The sequence below is a fragment of the Somniosus microcephalus genome, chromosome 19 (genome assembly GCF_052327205.1).
Source record: "Somniosus microcephalus isolate GS21.2 chromosome 19, FLI_Smic_1.0, whole genome shotgun sequence".
Lineage (NCBI taxonomy): Eukaryota > Metazoa > Chordata > Chondrichthyes > Squaliformes > Somniosidae > Somniosus > Somniosus microcephalus.
The window spans coordinates 75,153,278-75,170,852 of NC_141005.1; the positions used below are offsets into that span (position 1 = coordinate 75,153,278).

The window sequence follows — 17,575 nt, forward strand, 5'->3', positions numbered from 1 at the left end:
ACTAAACTCTCCACCCCGGAGTCCTTCTTAATTGTTATATAGGTAAGGGTATAAAACCCCTTGAGACACAACAGAGATCATGGCTGATCATCCAAATTCAGTACCCTGTCCCTGCCTTCTCCCCATATCCCTTGATCCCTAGCCCTGTGAATTCTCCATAGCCCTGTGAATTTTTCCTTTTCAAGTATATATACAATTCCCTTTGAAAGTTACTACTGAATTTGCTTCCATCACCCTTTCAGACAGTGTGTTCTAGATCACAACTCGCTGCATAAAAAAATTCTCCTCCTCTCCCCCTGGTTCTTTTGCCAATTACCTAAAATCTGTGTTCTCTGGTTACTGACCCTCCTGCCGGCAGTGGAAACAGCTTTTCCCGATCTACTCCATCAAAACCCTTCATCATTTTCAACACCTGTATTAAATCTCCCTTAATACAGAGAAGGGTGAAGTGATGCATTTTGGAAGGAAGAATGAGGAGAGGCGATATAAACTAAGTGGTTATATTCTGCTTGACAGGGCCCTCGACTGTGTCTGTCCCATTTCCTGCACTTCTGTCCTCACCCCTTCCCCTCCCTCCCAGAACCACGATAGGGTCCCCCTTGTCCTCACCCCTTCCCCTCCCTCCCAGAACCACGATAGGGTCCCCCTTGTCCTCACCCCTTCCCCTCCCTCCCAGAACCATGATAGGGTCCCCCTTGTGCTCACCCCTTCCCCTCCCTCCCAGAACGACGATAGGGTCCCCCTTGTCCTCACCCCTTCCCCTCCCTCCCAGAACGACGATAGGGTCCCCCTTGTCCTCACCCCTTCCCCTCCCTCCCAGAACCACGATAGGGTCCCCCTTGTCCTCACCCCTTCCCCTTCCCCTCCCTCCCAGAACCATGATAGGGTCCCCCTTGTCCTCACCCCTTCCCCTCCCTCCCAGAACCACGATAGGGTCCCCCTTGTCCTCACCCCTTCCCCTCCCTCCCAGAACCATGATAGGGTCCCCCTTGTCCTCACCCCTTCCCCTCCCTCCCAGAACCACGATAGGGTCCCCTTGTCCTCACCCCTTCCCCTCCCTCCCAGAACCACGATAGGGTCCCCCTGTCCTCACCCCTTCCCCTCCCTCCCAGAACCACGATAGGGTCCCCCTGTCCTCACCTTCCACCCCACCAGCCTCCACATTAAAAAGCTCATTTTCCACCACCTTCACTGTGATTCCACCACCAAACATATCTTCCCCTCTCTTTCCCTTTCAGCATTCCAAAGGGACTGTTCCCTCTGCGACGCCCTGGTCCACTTTTCCATCAACCCCAGCACCCCTCCCCTTCCCCCGGCACCTTCCCGTGCAAGCGCAGGACATGCCCTTTCACCTCCACCCTTCCCACTGTCCAGGGCCCCAAACACTCTTTCCAGGTGAAACAGCGATTTACTTGTACTTCTTACAATGTAGTAAACTGTATTCGCTGCTCATGATGCGGTCTCTACATTGGGGAGACCAAACTCAGATTGGGTGACTGCTTTGCGGAACACCTCCATTCAGTCCGCAAGCGTGACCCTGAGTTTCCAGTTGCTTGCCATTTTAATTCTCCGTCCCAGTCCCACCTCAGCCTCCTACACTGTTCCTCTGTTTCTCTCGCCACAGATGCTGCCTGACCTGCTGAGTATTTCCAGCATTTTCTATTTTTAAAAACTAAATGGTACAATTTTAAAGGGGGTGCAGGAACAGAGAGACCTGGGGGTTCTCGTACACAAATCATTGAAGGTGGCAGGACAAGTTGAGAAGGCTGTTACTAAAGCATACGGGATCCTGGGCTTCATAAACAGAGGCACAGAGTGCAAGGAAGTTAGGCTAAACCTTTATAAATCACTGGTTAGGCCTCAGCTGGAGTATTGTATCCAATTCTGGGCACCGCACTTTGGAAAGGATGTCAAGGCCTTGGAGAGGGTGCAGAGGAGATTTACTGGAACGGTGCGGGGATGAGGGATTTCAGTTATGTGGAGAGACTGGAGAAACTGGGATTGTTCTCCTTAGAGCGGACAAGGTGAAGGGGAGCATTAATAGAGGAGTTCAGAATTATGAAGGGTTTTGATAGATTTGATAGGGCGAAACTGTTTCCACTGGCAGGAGGGTCGATAACCAGAGGACACAGATTTAAGGTCATTGACAAAAGAACCAGAGGAGATGAGAATATTTTTATTCAGCGAGTTGTTGTGATCTGGAACGCTGCCTGGAAGGGTGGTGGAAGCAGAGTCAATTGTAACTTTCAAAAGGGAATTGGATAAATACTTGAAAAGGAAACATTTGCTGGGCTATGGAGAAAGAGCAGGGGAGTGAGACTAATTGGAGAGCTCTTTCAAAGAATTTTCAAAAATCCCCAATCTTTGTGTCATCAGTTCCCAGACCTTGTCCTCTCCTTTACCCCTGGCTGGAGTCCTGCTCTGTGGCCTTTGCCCCACCACCGCTGCCTCTGTAAGAAACACCGTATTCTGTTATGAAACCAAATACTTACTGGAAGCGTGTATTTGAGCCTCGCCAGGCCAGCAGCTTGTGAAGTTCGGAGTGTTGGCGGTGCGATGGTGAAAGGAGCCCGTTGGACCGGGAGACGATGCGGAGGCTCTCGGTCCCGTTTCACTGGAACTTGCGTCTGGCGGCGATTGAAGCGGGGATCGGAGGGCGGAGGCCGGTTCAGCTGGGCTGGGGCCTCGGTACCAGTTTCCCTCGATTTGTTACTAGCTCGGGGAAAGTGAAAGTGAAAGTGAAGGCTCCCAGGTTCCGGCCCAGCCCGCACTCCCCCACCAGTCCATCGGTCAAACCAACATTTCATTGGCAGCTTGCACCAACTTCGTGCCGCCCAGAGTTATCCCAGACTGGCAGGCCTTGAACTCCTGGGCAAGCTCCAGGTCATTCCCATATCCAACTCTCAGACACCCAGCAGCTGGGACAGGAACATAGGAACAGGAGGAGGCCATTCACTTAGATCATGGCCGATCTGTATCTTAACTCTTTACCTGCCTTGGTTCCTTAACCCTTAACCAACAAAAATCTATCAATGTTTTTAAATTTTCAACTGACCCCCCCACAAGCCTCAACAGTTTTTTGGGGGAAGAGTTCCAGATTTTCACCACCCTTTGTGTGAAGAAGTGTTTCCTGACATCCCCGTAACAGCCTAGCTCTAATTTGAAGGTTATGCCCCCTTGTTCTGGACTGTCCCACCAGGGGAAATCGTTTCTCTCGATCTACTCTTGCAAATCCTTTCATCATCTTCAACACCTCAATGAGGATGTCTCTGTCTGAGTTACCAGTGGCACAGCTGGGTTTGTCCAACTGGGGGAGGTGGAGTCGAACTTGAAATTCATCCGACTCAACAGGAAAGGGAGCGGGTTGGGAACTGGGGAAGCGCATTGGGAAGTTTTAGTGCGTTAAAGGTGCTATATAAATGCCAGTTGTTGTTGTTGAATGCCGACTTACTTGGTCCTCCAAAGACTCGTCATGAACCCCCCCCACTGTAGATTACTTCACAGTTCATTTCTATCACCAAGCCCACTGTCACATTATTCAACTGCAAAAGGCCTCACCAGTGAACACCTATAAAGTAGAAAGGCGGCCCCAAAGCGCTTTAGGGAGGAGAAAAGGGGCAGGCGGGCGCCCAGAGGGATAGCTGAGACAACCAAAAGCTCAGTTAAAATACATTGTGAGAAAGGTGGTGAGGGACATGGAGAGCGGAGGGATTTGAAGGGAGTTCCAGACAGTAAGGCCCAGGCGGCTGGACGCTCTACATCAAAGGTGGTGATGGGGCACACAGGAGTCCGAGACCATGGAAAGGTATGCAGGCTGGAGCAGGTTACAGAGGTAGGGTGGGGTGAAGCCGTGGAGGAAGTTGTAGATTAGGATTGTAAATTTGATTCATTGGGTACAGTCTCCTCATGTAGGGCGGGGTGATGGGCAAGGAGGGGTTATTGTGGGACAGGATGTAGTTACGTGGTTTGGATGATTTGAAGTTTTGTGGAGATTGACTTTGGCAGCATCTTCCTTGCTGGCCATCCAATTCTATAGATGGCAAAGGGACAGATAAAGAATTCTGGCAGTTGGGGGGGGGGGGGGGGGGGGGGGTGAGGGTAGTAAGGTAGGGGCAGAGCACAGTAATGTTGCAGAGGTGAAGTGAGCAGTCTTGGTGGGAGATAGGATGGTTGAAGTTTAGCTCTGGGTCAAACACGGAGGTTGCAGGCAATCGGCCTCAGCCTGAGTGAGCAGCCAGAGAGGGGAGTGGCATGGTATGGAATGGAACATTTTACTACGTTAAAGGCGCTATGTAAATGCAAGTTATTGTTTTTGGGGGCCACAATGACGTGTCTTCACCGTGCGTAATTGTAGGAAATGCTGGCTGATCCACAATTTAGTGCCAGACAGGCAGTACCGAAGTAACACACCCCAATATTAAAATACACTCCTAATACTTCAGTAATACACACCTACCCTCGCATTGCCTTCAAAGTCAGTCATACTTGGAAAAGCTTTTCTAAAGATGATATATCTGGCCTGATTGTAGATGGGGACCATGTGGATTCCATAGGTTAGAAATCTGGTCGACGTTCCTGCTCTCCACAATCAGGTTTCCTGCTCCTGATCGCTACCCTGTGACTGTTATTTGATAAAGTACACGTCAACTGAGGTCAGGCATGGCTTGGACCATGATGACTGTGGAGTAGCCTACTAACAGTCACAGAAAACACACCCACCGAGATGGGGTACTGGAGGGCACTGGTTCCTGTGCTATTGAAGCTCAGCAGCTTCTTCAGTGCAAGTATTATCTTTGCTTCCCTTGTGATTGATGGCAGCAGTTTGATCGGTCAATAAGCTATCAGTGTTCTGGATGCCAAGGTTCTGGACAGTTTTACAGGCAAGCTGCAAAATCGTTAGAGACGACACCTGTGCTCTGATCAATATTACAAGCTACAGTAACAGTGACATCTTATTGTGGTACAGGTGTGAGTGCCAAAACCATTACACTGTCTACCAGGATAACACACACTGTCCATTACCCCCAAAACACACACACTGTTAACTTAATGTGGCTTTGTGTTTTGCGGGATACTCCTATTTTCCCCTCTTCCAGTCCCCCCTTCTACCGTTTCACCTTATTCTATCATCTCATTCCCCTCAGTTTCTCTATGGGTTTTCCAGGAGTTTTTCTCGTCTATTTTAGACACGTTCCAGTAGAATACACTCCAGTGGGCCAGAGAATGCCTTTGAGGAATTTCCAGTGCACAACAGTCCACGGTATATCTGAACCCAGCTACAAACACGGTGCTGCACCACATCAATCTCAGCCAAGACAACAAACTTTCATGTGGAATTTCACTCCCAGCTTCCTTGATGCCTCAGGGAGTTTTCCCAATGAGCAGCTGAGCCATAGAAAGGGGCGGCCAGGACCTGTGGGATTGGAAACCAGCAAGAGAGCAACGCCTTATGAAGAGGAGGAGATGAGAAATTAGAGTGGGTGGGGGGGGGGGGGGTGGGGGGGAGGAAATTCAGTAACGCTATTGAAAGATGTGCCTCTCATGTTAACAAGTTGCTGGTTCAATGTTGGCCAATGACCAACATTGGGCCAAGGTTCTGGACAGTTTTACAGGCGAGCTGCAAAATCCGTTCGAGACCAAATCTGTGCCTCTGATCAATATTACAAGCTACAATGACACTGATATCTTATTGTGGTAGAGGCGTGTGTGCCAAAACCGTTAGACTGTCCGTCACCCCCAACACACACACACACACAGTCCATCGCCCCAGAGCACTGTCCGTCACCCCCAACACACACAGTCCATCGCCCCAGTGCACTGTCCGTCACCCCCAACACACACAGTCCATCGCCCCAGTGCACTGTCCGTCACCCCCAACACACACAGTCCATCGCCCCAGTGCACTGTCCGTCACCCCCAACACACAGTCCATCGCCCCAGTGCACTGTCCGTCACCCCCAACACACACAGTCCATCGCCCCAGTGCACTGTCTGTCACCCCCAACACACACAGTCCATCGCCCCAGTGCACTGTCCGTCACCCCCAACACACAACAGTCCATCGCCCCAGTGCACTGTCCGTCACCCCCAACACACACAGTCCATCGCCCCAGTGCACTGTCCGTCACCCCCAACACACACAGTCCATCGCCCCAGTGCATTGTCCGTCACCCCCAACACACACAGTCCATCGCCCCAGTGCACTGTCCGTCACCCCCAACACACACAGTCCATCGCCCCAGTGCACTGTCCGTCACCCCCAACACACACAGTCCATCGCCCCAGTGCACTGTCCGTCACCCCCAACACACACAGTCCATCGCCCCAGTGCATTGTCCGTCACCCCCAACACACACAGTCCATCGCTCCAGTGCACTGTCCGTCACCCCCAACACACACAGTCCATCGCTCCAGTGCACTGTCCGTCACCCCCAACACACACAGATTGTCCATCAAAATAGTTTATTGCTTGTAATAGACATTTTATATATAAAAATATCTCTGTTTGTGAAAGGCAAAATTAAGAGTTTTCTAATCAAGGCTCCCTCATAAATCCAGGTGGGCATCGGATTTTCTCTGTCCCGATAAATCCCGACATTCCTGGTTCTTTCGGTTCAGAGATGTTTCTTCCTCTTTTCATCCTGTGTAAAAAATATTATAAATTTAAATACTGACAATACAGACTGAATGATAAGCTGCTGGACGAACAACATCATACCACCGTCCCCACCACTCCCACAGCTGGCAGTCAGCATCTGAAGAGAGGAGACAAGGAAACAAACAGTAAACTTGGCTTCTCCCCATTCAGACGCTGACACACCTGTTGCAGGTTTCCAGTTTCTTGTTTTTATTTTAGATTTTCATAATTCAGCCTTTTTCTTTTCTTTGCTATTTCTGTGCATCTATTCAATCCCTTTTCTTTGAGGGAGAGACTCTCCTCAAAGGTATTTTTCACTCCTGCTTTCTCTCAGCTATCGAGTGATCAGTTCCGAGGTTTCTGCGTGTACAGTGATGGGAGAGTCCCTCCTTATACTGTGTACAGTGATGGGAGAGTCCGTCCTTCCACTGTGTACAGTGATGGGAGAGTCCCTCCTTATACTGTGTACAGTGATGGGAGAGTCCCTCCTTATACTGTGTACAGTGATGGGAGAGTCCGTCCTTCTACTCTGTACAGTGATGGGAGAGTCCCTCCTTCTACTGTGTACAGTGATGGGAGAGTCCCTCCTTATACTGTGTACAGTGATGGGACAGTCTCTCCTTATACTGTGTACAGTGATGGGAGAGTCCCTCCTTATACTGTGTACAGTGATGGGAGAGTCCGTCCTTCTACTGTGTACAGTGATGGGAGAGTCCCTCCTTATACTGTGTACAGTGATGGGAGAGTCCCTCCTTATACTGTGTACAGTGATGGGAGAGTCCCTCCTTATACTGTGTACAGTGATGGGAGAGTCCCTCCGTATACTGTGTACAGTGACGGGAGAGTCCCTCCTTATACTGTGTACAGTGACGGGAGAGTCCCTCCTTATACTGTGTACAGTGATGGGAGAGTCCCTCCGTATACTGTGTACAGTGACGGGAGAGTCCCTCCTTATACTGTGTACAGTGATGGGAGAGTCCCTCCTTATACTGTGTACAGTGATGGGAGAGTCCGTCCTTCTACTGTGTACAGTGATGGGAGAGTCCCTCCTTCTACTGTGTACAGTGATGGGAGAGTCCCTCCTTATACTGTGTACAGTGATGGGAGAGTCCCTCCTTATACTGTGTACAGTGATGGGAGAGTCCCTCCTTATACTGTGTACAGTGATGGGAGAGTCCGTCCTTCTACTGTGTACAGTGATGGGAGAGTCCCTCCTTATACTGTGTACAGTGATGGGAGAGTCCCTCCTTATACTGTGTACAGTGATGGGAGAGTCCCTCCTTATACTGTGTACAGTGATGGGAGAGTCCCTCCTTCTACTGTGTACAGTGATGGGAGAGTCCCTCCTTATACTGTGTACAGTGATGGGGGAGTCCCTCCTTATACTGTGTACAGTGATGGGAGAGTCCCTCCTTATACTGTGTACAGTGATGGGAGAGTCCGTCCTTCTACTGTGTACAGTGATGGGAGAGTCCCTCCTTATACTGTGTACAGTGACGGGAGAGTCCCTCCTTATACTGTGTACAGTGATGGGAGAGTCCCTCCGTATACTGTGTACAGTGACGGGAGAGTCCCTCCTTATACTGTGTACAGTGATGGGAGAGTCCCTCCGTATACTGTGTACAGTGATGGGAGAGTCCCTCCTTGTACTGTGTACAGTGATGGGAGAGTCCCTCCTTATACTGTGTACAGTGATGGGAGAGTCCCTCCTTATACTGTGTACAGTGATGGGAGAGTCCCTCCTTATACTGTGTACAGTGATGGGGGAGTCCCTCCTTATACTGTGTACAGTGATGGGAGAGTCCCTCCTTATACTGTGTACAGTGATGGGAGAGTCCCTCCTTATACTGTGTACAGTGATGGGAGAGTCCCTCCTTGTACTGTGTACAGTGATGGGAGAGTCCCTCCTTATACTGTGTACAGTGATGGGAGAGTCCCTCCTTATACTGTGTACAGTGATGGGAGAGTCCCTCCTTATACTGTGTACAGTGATGGGAGAGTCCCTCCTTATACCGTGTACAGTGATGGGAGAGTCCCTCCTTATACTGTGTACAGTGATGGGAGAGTCCCTCCGTATACTGTGTACAGTGATGGGAGAGTCCCTCCTTATACTGTGTACAGTGATGGGAGAGTCCCTCCTTATACTGTGTACAGTGATGGGAGAGTCCCTCCTTATACTGTGTACAGTGATGGGAGAGTCCCTCCTTATACTGTGTACAGTGATGGGAGAGTCCCTCCTTATACTGTGTACAGTGATGGGAGAGTCCCTCCTTATACTGTGTACAGTGATGGGAGAGTCCCTCCTTATACTGTGTACAGTGATGGGGGAGTCCCTCCTTATACTGTGTACAGTGATGGGAGAGTCCCTCCTTATACTGTGTACAGTGATGGGAGAGTCCCTCCTTATACTGTGTACAGTGATGGGAGAGTCCCTCCTTGTACTGTGTACAGTGATGGGAGAGTCCCTCCTTGGACTGTGTACAGTGATGGGGGAGTCCCTCCTTGTACTGTGTACAGTGATGGGAGAGTCCCTCCTTGTACTGTGTACAGTGATGGGGGAGTCCCTCCTTCTACTGTGTACAGTGATAGGAGAGTCCCTCCTTATACTGTGTACAGTGATGGGAGAGTCCCTCCTTATACTGTGTACAGTGATGGGAGAGTCCCTCCTTATACTGTGTACAGTGATGGGAGAGTCCCTCCTTATACTGTGTACAGTGATGGGGGAGTCCCTCCTTATACTGTGTACAGTGATGGGAGAGTCCCTCCGTATACTGTGTACAGTGATGGGAGAGTCCCTCCTTATACTGTGTACAGTGATGGGAGAGTCCCTCCTTATACTGTGTACAGTGATGGGAGAGTCCCTCCTTATACTGTGTACAGTGATGGGAGAGTCCCTCCTTATACTGTGTAGTGATGGGAGAGTCCCTCCTTATACTGTGTACAGTGATGGGAGAGTCCCTCCTTATACTGTGTACAGTGATGGGGGAGTCCCTCCTTATACTGTGTACAGTGATGGGAGAGTCCCTCCTTATACTGTGTACAGTGATGGGAGAGTCCCTCCTTATACTGTGTACAGTGATGGGAGAGTCCCTCCTTGGACTGTGTACAGTGATGGGGGAGTCCCTCCTTGTACTGTGTACAGTGATGGGAGAGTCCCTCCTTGTACTGTGTACAGTGATGGGGGAGTCCCTCCTTCTACTGTGTACAGTGATGGGAGAGTCCCTCCGTATACTGTGTACAGTGATGGGAGAGTCCCTCCTTATACTGTGTACAGTGATGGGAGAGTCCCTCCTTATACTGTGTACAGTGATGGGAGAGTCCCTCCTTATACTGTGTACAGTGATGGGGGAGTCCCTCCTTATACTGTGTACAGTGATGGGAGAGTCCCTCCTTATACTGTGTACAGTGATGGGAGAGTCCCTCCTTATACTGTGTACAGTGATAGAGTCATAGAGTTATACAGCACGGATAGAGGCCCTTCGGCCCATCGTGTCCGCGCCGGCCATCAAGCCCTGTCTAATCTAATCCCATATTCCAGCATTTGGTCCGTAGCCTTGTATGCTGTGGCATTTCAAGTGCTCATCCAAATGCTTCTTAAATGTTGTGAGGGTTTCTGCCGCCACAACCCTTTCAGGCAGTGAGTTCCAGACTCCAACCACCCTCTGGGTGAAAAAGTTCTTTCTCAAATCCCCTCTAAACCTCCCGCCCTTTACCTTGAATCTATGCCCCCTAGTTATTGACCCCTCTACTAAGGGAAAAAGCTCCTCAGCATCCATCCTATCTATGCCCCTCATAATTTTGTACACCTCAATCATGTCCCCCCTCAGCCTCCTCTGCTCCAGGGAAAACAATCCCAATCTGCCCAGTCTCTCTTCATAGCTGAAGCGCTCCAGCCCTGGTAACATCCTGGTGAACCTCCTCTGCACCCTCTCTAACGCGATCACATCCTTCCTGTAGTGTGGCGACCAGAACTGCACACAGTATTCCAGCTGTGGCCTAACCAGTGTTTTATACAGCTCCATCATAACCTCCTTGCTCTTATATTCAATGCCTCGGCTAATGAAGGCAAGTATCCCATATGCCTTTTTTACCACCTTATCCACCTGTTCCGCCGCCTTCAGGGATCTGTGTACTTGCACACCCAGATCCCTCTGACCCTCCGTCTTGCCTAGGGTCTTTCCATTCATTGTGTATTCCCTTGCCTTGTTAGTCCCCCCAAAGTGCATCACCTCGCACTTTTCCGGGTTAAATTCCATTTGCCACTGTTCCGCCCATCTGACCAACCCATCTATATCGTCCTGCAGACTGAGGCTACCCTCCTCGCTATTCACCACCCTACCAATTTTTGTATCATCCGCGAACTTACTGATCATACCTTTTACATTCATATCCAAGTCATTAATGTAGACCACAAACAGCAAGGGACCCAGCACCGATCCCTGTGGTACCCCACTGGCCACAGGCTTCCAGTCACAAAAACAACCTTCGACCATCACCCTCTGCCTTCTGCCACTAAGCCAGTTTTGTATCCAATGTGCCAAGGCACCCTGGATTCCATGGGCTCTTACCTTCTTGACCAGTCTCCTGTGCGGGACTTTATCGAAGGCCTTACTGAAATCCATGTATACCACATCCACTGCGTTACCCTCATCCACACACCTAGTCACCCCCTCAAAAAATTCAATCAAATTAGTCAGACATGATCTTCCCTTGACAAAGCCATGTTGACTATCCCTGATTAATCCTTGCCTCTCCAAGTGGAGACAAATTTTGTCCCTCAGAATTTTTTCCAATAATTTTCCTACCACTGATGTTAGGCTCACTGGCCTGTAGTTCCCCGGTTTTTCCCTACTACCCTTCTTGAATAATGGTACTACATTAGCGGTTCTCCAGTCCTCTGGCACATCCCCTGTGGCCAGAGAGGTCCTGAATATATGTGTTAGAGCCCCCGCAATCTCTTCCTTTGCCTCACACAGCAGCCTGGGATACATTTCATCCGGGCCTGGGGATTTATCCATTTTTTGGCCAGCTAAAACCGCCAATACCTCCTCCCTCTCGATGTTAATATGTTCGAGCATATCGCAGTCCCCCCGCCCTATTTCTATGTCTACATCGTCCTTCTCCATAGTGAAGACAGGTGCAAAAAATTCATTTAGAACCCCTCCTACATCTTCCGGCTCCACACACAGATTGCCACTTTTGTCCCTAATGGGCCCTATTTTTTCCCTGGTTATCCTCTTACCCTTAATATACTTATAAAACATCTTAGGATTTTCCTTTATTTTGCTCGCCAGTGTTATTTCATGGCCCCTCCTTGATCTCCTAATTTCTTTTTTAAGTATCCCCCTGCACTTTTTGTACTCCTCTAGGGCTTCCTCCGTCTTTAGCCTTTTGTATCTACCAAAAGCCCTCCTTTTTTTCCTAATCCATTCTCGTATATCCCCTGACATCCAAGGTTCCCTGTGGTTTTTGGAACCACTCTTGACCTTTACGGGAACATGTTGCCATTGTATGATCTCAATCTCCCTTCTGAAAGCCTCCCATTGCTCCGATGCGGATTTTCCTACAAGTAGCTGATCCCAGTCCATTTTGGCCAGATCCTGCCTTATCCTATTAAAATCGGCCTTCCCCCAATTTAGAACCTTTATTTCCGGCCCATCCCTGTCCTTTTCCATGACCACCTTAAATCTTACCATATTATGGTCACTATCACCAAAGTGCTCACCTACCAGCACTTTTTCCACTTGGCCGGCCACATTCCCTAGAATTAGGTCCAGTACCGCCCCCTCTCTTGTAGGACTTTCTACATGCTGGCTCAAAAAGCTCTCCTGGATGCACTTTAAGAATTCTACACCCTCTGAGCCTTTCACACTCTGACTATCCCAGTTAATATTGGGGAAGTTGAAATCCCCCATTATTATTACCCTATTATTTGCACATTTCTCTGAGATTTGCCTACATATCTGTTCCTCTATCTCCCCCTGACTGTTTGGAGGCCTATAGTACACTCCCAGCAAAGTGCTTGCCCCCTTTTTGTTTTTAAGCTCCACCCATATGGCCTCATTAGAGGAACCTGCTAATATATCATCCCTCCTTACTGCAGTAATTGACTCCTTAATTAATATTGCGACACCCCCTCCTCTTATACCTCCCCCTCGGTCTCGCCTGAAGATTCTGTACCCCGGAAAAATTGAGCTGCCAGTCTTGCCCCTCCCTCAACCATGTCTCCGTGATAGCAACAATATCATACTCCCATGTGTTTATCAACACCTTCAGTTCATCCACCTTATTTGCAAGACTCCTTGCATTAAAATAGATGCCATCCAGCCTTGCCCTTATATATTTGCCCTGTCTACCAAGCTGACTTGTTTTTTTCTCTATAATTGGCAGCACATCACCCCCTATTTCAGCTCCCCTCTGTATCCCATCCCCCTGCCAAGTTAGTTTAAACCCCCCCCAACAGTGCTAGCAAACCTCCCCGCAAGGATATTTGTCCCGCTCTGGTTCAGGTGCAACCCATCCGACTTGTACAAGTCCCACCTTTCCCAGAAGCAGGCCCAGTGATCCAGGAAAGTAAAACCCTCCCCCCTACACCAACTCTTTAGCCACGCATTCATCTGCTCTATCCTCCCATTCCTATACTTACTAGCACGTGGCACTGGGAGTAATCCAGAGATTACAACCTTCGAGGTCCTGCTCTTTAATCTGTTACCTAGCTCCCTAAATTCTTGATGCAGGACCTCATCCCCCTTCCTTCCTATGTCGTTGGTCCCAATGTGGACCACGACCTCTGCCTGCTCACCCTCCCCCTTAAGAATGCCCTGTAGCCGCTCAGTGACATCCCAGACCCTGGCCCCAGGGAGGCAACAAACCATCCTGGAGTCACGTTTGCGGCCACAGAAACGCCTATCTGTGAGAGTCCCTCCTTATACTGTGTACAGTGATGGGAGAGTCCCTCTTTGTACTGTGTACAGTGACGGGAGAGTCCCTCCTTATCCTGTGTACAGTGATGGGAGAGTCCCTCCTTATACTGTGTACAGTGATGGGAGAGTCCCTCCTTATACTGTGTACAGTGATGGGAGAGTCCCTCCTTATACTGTGTACAGTGATGGGAGAGTCCCTCCTTGTACTGTGTACAGTGATGGGGGAGTCCCTCCTTGTACTGTGTACAGTGACGGGAGAGTCCCTCCTTATCCTGTGTACAGTGATGGGAGAGTCCCTCCTTATACTGTGTACAGTGATGGGAGAGTCCCTCCTTATACTGTGTACAGTGATGGGAGAGTCCCTCCTTATACTGTGTACAGTTATGGGAGAGTCCCTCCGTATACTGTGTACAGTGATGGGAGAGTCCCTCCTTATACTGTGTACAAGTGATGGGAGAGTCCCTCCTTATACTGTGTACAGTGATGGGAGAGTCCCTCCTTATACTGTGTACAGTGATGGGAGAGTCCCTCCTTATACTGTGTACAGTGATGGGAGAGTCCCTCCTTATACTGTGTACAGTGATGGGAGAGTCCCTCCTTATACTGTGTACAGTGATGGGAGAGTCCCTCCTTATACTGTGTACAGTGATGGGAGAGTCCCTCCTTGTACTGTGTACAGTGATGGGGGAGTCCCTCCTTGTACTGTGTACAGTGACGGGAGAGTCCCTCCTTATCCTGTGTACAGTGATGGGAGAGTCCCTCCTTATACTGTGTACAGTGATGGGAGAGTCCCTCCTTATACTGTGTACAGTGATGGGAGAGTCCCTCCTTATACTGTGTACAGTTATGGGAGAGTCCCTCCGTATACTGTGTACAGTGATGGGAGAGTCCCTCCTTATACTGTGTACAAGTGATGGGAGAGTCCCTCCTTATACTGTGTACAGTGATGGGAGAGTCCCTCCTTATACTGTGTACAGTGATGGGAGAGTCCCTCCGCATACTGTGTACAGTGATGGGAGAGTCCCTCCGCATACTGTGTACAGTGATGGGAGAGTCCCTCCGTATACTGTGTACAGTGATGGGAGAGTCCCTCCGCATACTGTGTACAGTGATGGGAGAGTCCCTCCTTATACTGTGTACAGTGATGGGAGAGTCCCTCCTTATACTGTGTACAGTGATGGGAAGAGTCCCTCCTTATACTGTGTACAGTGATGGGAGAGTCCCTCCTTATACTGTGTACAGTGATGGGAGAGTCCCTCCTTATACTGTGTACAGTGATGGGGGAGTCCCTCCTTATACTGTGCACAGTGATGGGGGAGTCCCTCCTTATACTGTGTACAGTGATGGGGGAGTCCCTCCTTATACTGTGCACAGTGATGGGAGAGTCCCTCCTTATACTGTGTACAGTGATGGGAGAGTCCCTCCTTGTACTGTGTACAGTGATGGGAGAGTCCCTCCTTATACTGTGTACAGTGATGGGAGAGTCCCTCCTTATACTGTGTACAGTGATGGGAGAGTCCCTCCTTATACTGTGTACAGTGATGGGGGAGTCCCTCCTTATACTGTGTACAGTGATGGGAGAGTCCCTCCTTATACTGTGTACAGTGATGGGAGAGTCCCTCCTTATACTGTGTACAGTGATGGGAGAGTCCCTCCTTGTACTGTGTACAGTGATGGGAGAGTCCCTCCTTACACTGTGTGCAGTGATGGGAGAGTCCCTCCTTATACTGTGTACAGTGATGGGAGAGTCCCTCCTTATACTGTGTACAGTGATGGGAGAGTCCCTCCTTATACTGTGTACAGTGATGGGGGAGTCCCTCCTTATACTGTGTACAGTGATGGGAGAGTCCCTCCTTATACTGTGTACAGTGATGGGAGAGTCCCTCCTTATACTGTGTACAGTGATGGGAGAGTCCCTCCTTGTACTGTGTACAGTGATGGGAGAGTCCCTCCTTGGACTGTGTACAGTGATGGGAGAGTCCCTCCTTGGACTGTGTACAGTGATGGGGGAGTCCCTCCTTGTACTGTGTACAGTGATGGGAGAGTCCCTCCTTGTACTGTGTACAGTGATGGGGGAGTCCCTCCTTCTACTGTGTACAGTGATAGGAGAGTCCCTCCGTATACTGTGTACAGTGATGGGAGAGTCCCTCCTTATACTGTGTACAGTGATGGGAGAGTCCCTCCTTATACTGTGTACAGTGATGGGAGAGTCCCTCCTTATACTGTGTACAGTGATGGGGGAGTCCCTCCTTATACTGTGTACAGTGATGGGAGAGTCCCTCCGTATACTGTGTACAGTGATGGGAGAGTCCCTCCTTATACTGTGTACAGTGATGGGAGAGTCCCTCCTTATACTGTGTACAGTGATGGGAGAGTCCCTCCTTATACTGTGTACAGTGATGGGAGAGTCCCTCCTTATACTGTGTACAGTGATGGGAGAGTCCCTCCTTATACTGTGTACAGTGATGGGAGAGTCCCTCCTTATACTGTGTACAGTGATGGGGGAGTCCCTCCTTATACTGTGTACAGTGATGGGAGAGTCCCTCCTTATACTGTGTACAGTGATGGGAGAGTCCCTCCTTATACTGTGTACAGTGATGGGAGAGTCCCTCCTTGGACTGTGTACAGTGATGGGGGAGTCCCTCCTTGTACTGTGTACAGTGATGGGAGAGTCCCTCCTTGTACTGTGTACAGTGATGGGGGAGTCCCTCCTTCTACTGTGTACAGTGATGGGAGAGTCCCTCCGTATACTGTGTACAGTGATGGGAGAGTCCCTCCTTATACTGTGTACAGTGATGGGGGAGTCCCTCCTTATACTGTGTACAGTGATGGGAGAGTCCCTCCTTATACTGTGTACAGTGATGGGAGAGTCCCTCCTTATACTGTGTACAGTGATGGGAGAGTCCCTCCTTATACTGTGTACAGTGATGGGAGAGTCCCTCCTTGGACTGTGTACAGTGATGGGGGAGTCCCTCCTTGTACTGTGTACAGTGATGGGAGAGTCCCTCCTTGTACTGTGTACAGTGATGGGGGAGTCCCTCCTTCTACTGTGTACAGTGATGGGAGAGTCCCTCCGTATACTGTGTACAGTGATGGGAGAGTCCCTCCTTATACTGTGTACAGTGATGGGAGAGTCCCTCCTTATACTGTGTACAGTGATGGGAGAGTCCCTCCTTATACTGTGTACAGTGATGGGGGAGTCCCTCCTTATACTGTGTACAGTGATGGGAGAGTCCCTCCTTATACTGTGTACAGTGATGGGAGAGTCCCTCCTTATACTGTGTACAGTGATAGAGTCATAGAGTTATACAGCACGGATAGAGGCCCTTCGGCCCATCGTGTCCGCGCCGGCCATCAAGCCCTGTCTAATCTAATCCCATATTCCAGCATTTGGTCCGTAGCCTTGTATGCTGTGGCATTTCAAGTGCTCATCCAAATGCTTCTTAAATGTTGTGAGGGTTTCTGCCGCCACAACCCTTTCAGGCAGTGAGTTCCAGACTCCAACCACCCTCTGGGTGAAAAAGTTCTTTCTCAAATCCCCTCTAAACCTCCCGCCCTTTACCTTGAATCTATGCCCCCTAGTTATTGACCCCTCTACTAAGGGAAAAAGCTCCTCAGCATCCATCCTATCTATGCCCCTCATAATTTTGTACACCTCAATCATGTCCCCCCTCAGCCTCCTCTGCTCCAGGGAAAACAATCCCAATCTGCCCAGTCTCTCTTCATAGCTGAAGCGCTCCAGCCCTGGTAACATCCTGGTGAACCTCCTCTGCACCCTCTCTAACGCGATCACATCCTTCCTGTAGTGTGGCGACCAGAACTGCACACAGTATTCCAGCTGTGGCCTAACCAGTGTTTTATACAGCTCCATCATAACCTCCTTGCTCTTATATTCAATGCCTCGGCTAATGAAGGCAAGTATCCCATATGCCTTTTTTACCACCTTATCCACCTGTTCCGCCGCCTTCAGGGATCTGTGTACTTGCACACCCAGATCCCTCTGACCCTCCGTCTT

At 49.7% G+C, this 17,575-nt stretch overlaps 2 protein-coding genes across 3 annotated transcripts in view; both read right to left on the reverse strand.

Annotated features, from left to right (window-relative positions):
- Positions 1–2,972, reverse strand: part of LOC147104918 (protein PML-like) — a 72,923-nt gene extending 69,951 nt beyond the window's left edge. For both annotated transcript variants that reach the window (XM_085962055.1, XM_085962054.1), the window contains exon 1: positions 2,493–2,972. In XM_085962055.1, coding sequence (XP_085818181.1) covers positions 2,493–2,807 — 315 coding nt within the window. In that variant the 5' untranslated portion in view covers positions 2,808–2,972. The remainder of the gene's footprint in view (positions 1–2,492) is intronic.
- Positions 2,973–6,445: 3,473 nt separating this feature from the next.
- The window catches only part of ddx51 (DEAD (Asp-Glu-Ala-Asp) box polypeptide 51), an 88,070-nt gene continuing 76,940 nt past the window's right edge, over positions 6,446–17,575 (reverse strand). The window contains exon 16 of the mRNA XM_085962056.1: positions 6,446–6,641. Within this exon, the coding sequence (XP_085818182.1) occupies positions 6,615–6,641 (27 nt within the window). The 3' untranslated portion in view covers positions 6,446–6,614. The remainder of the gene's footprint in view (positions 6,642–17,575) is intronic.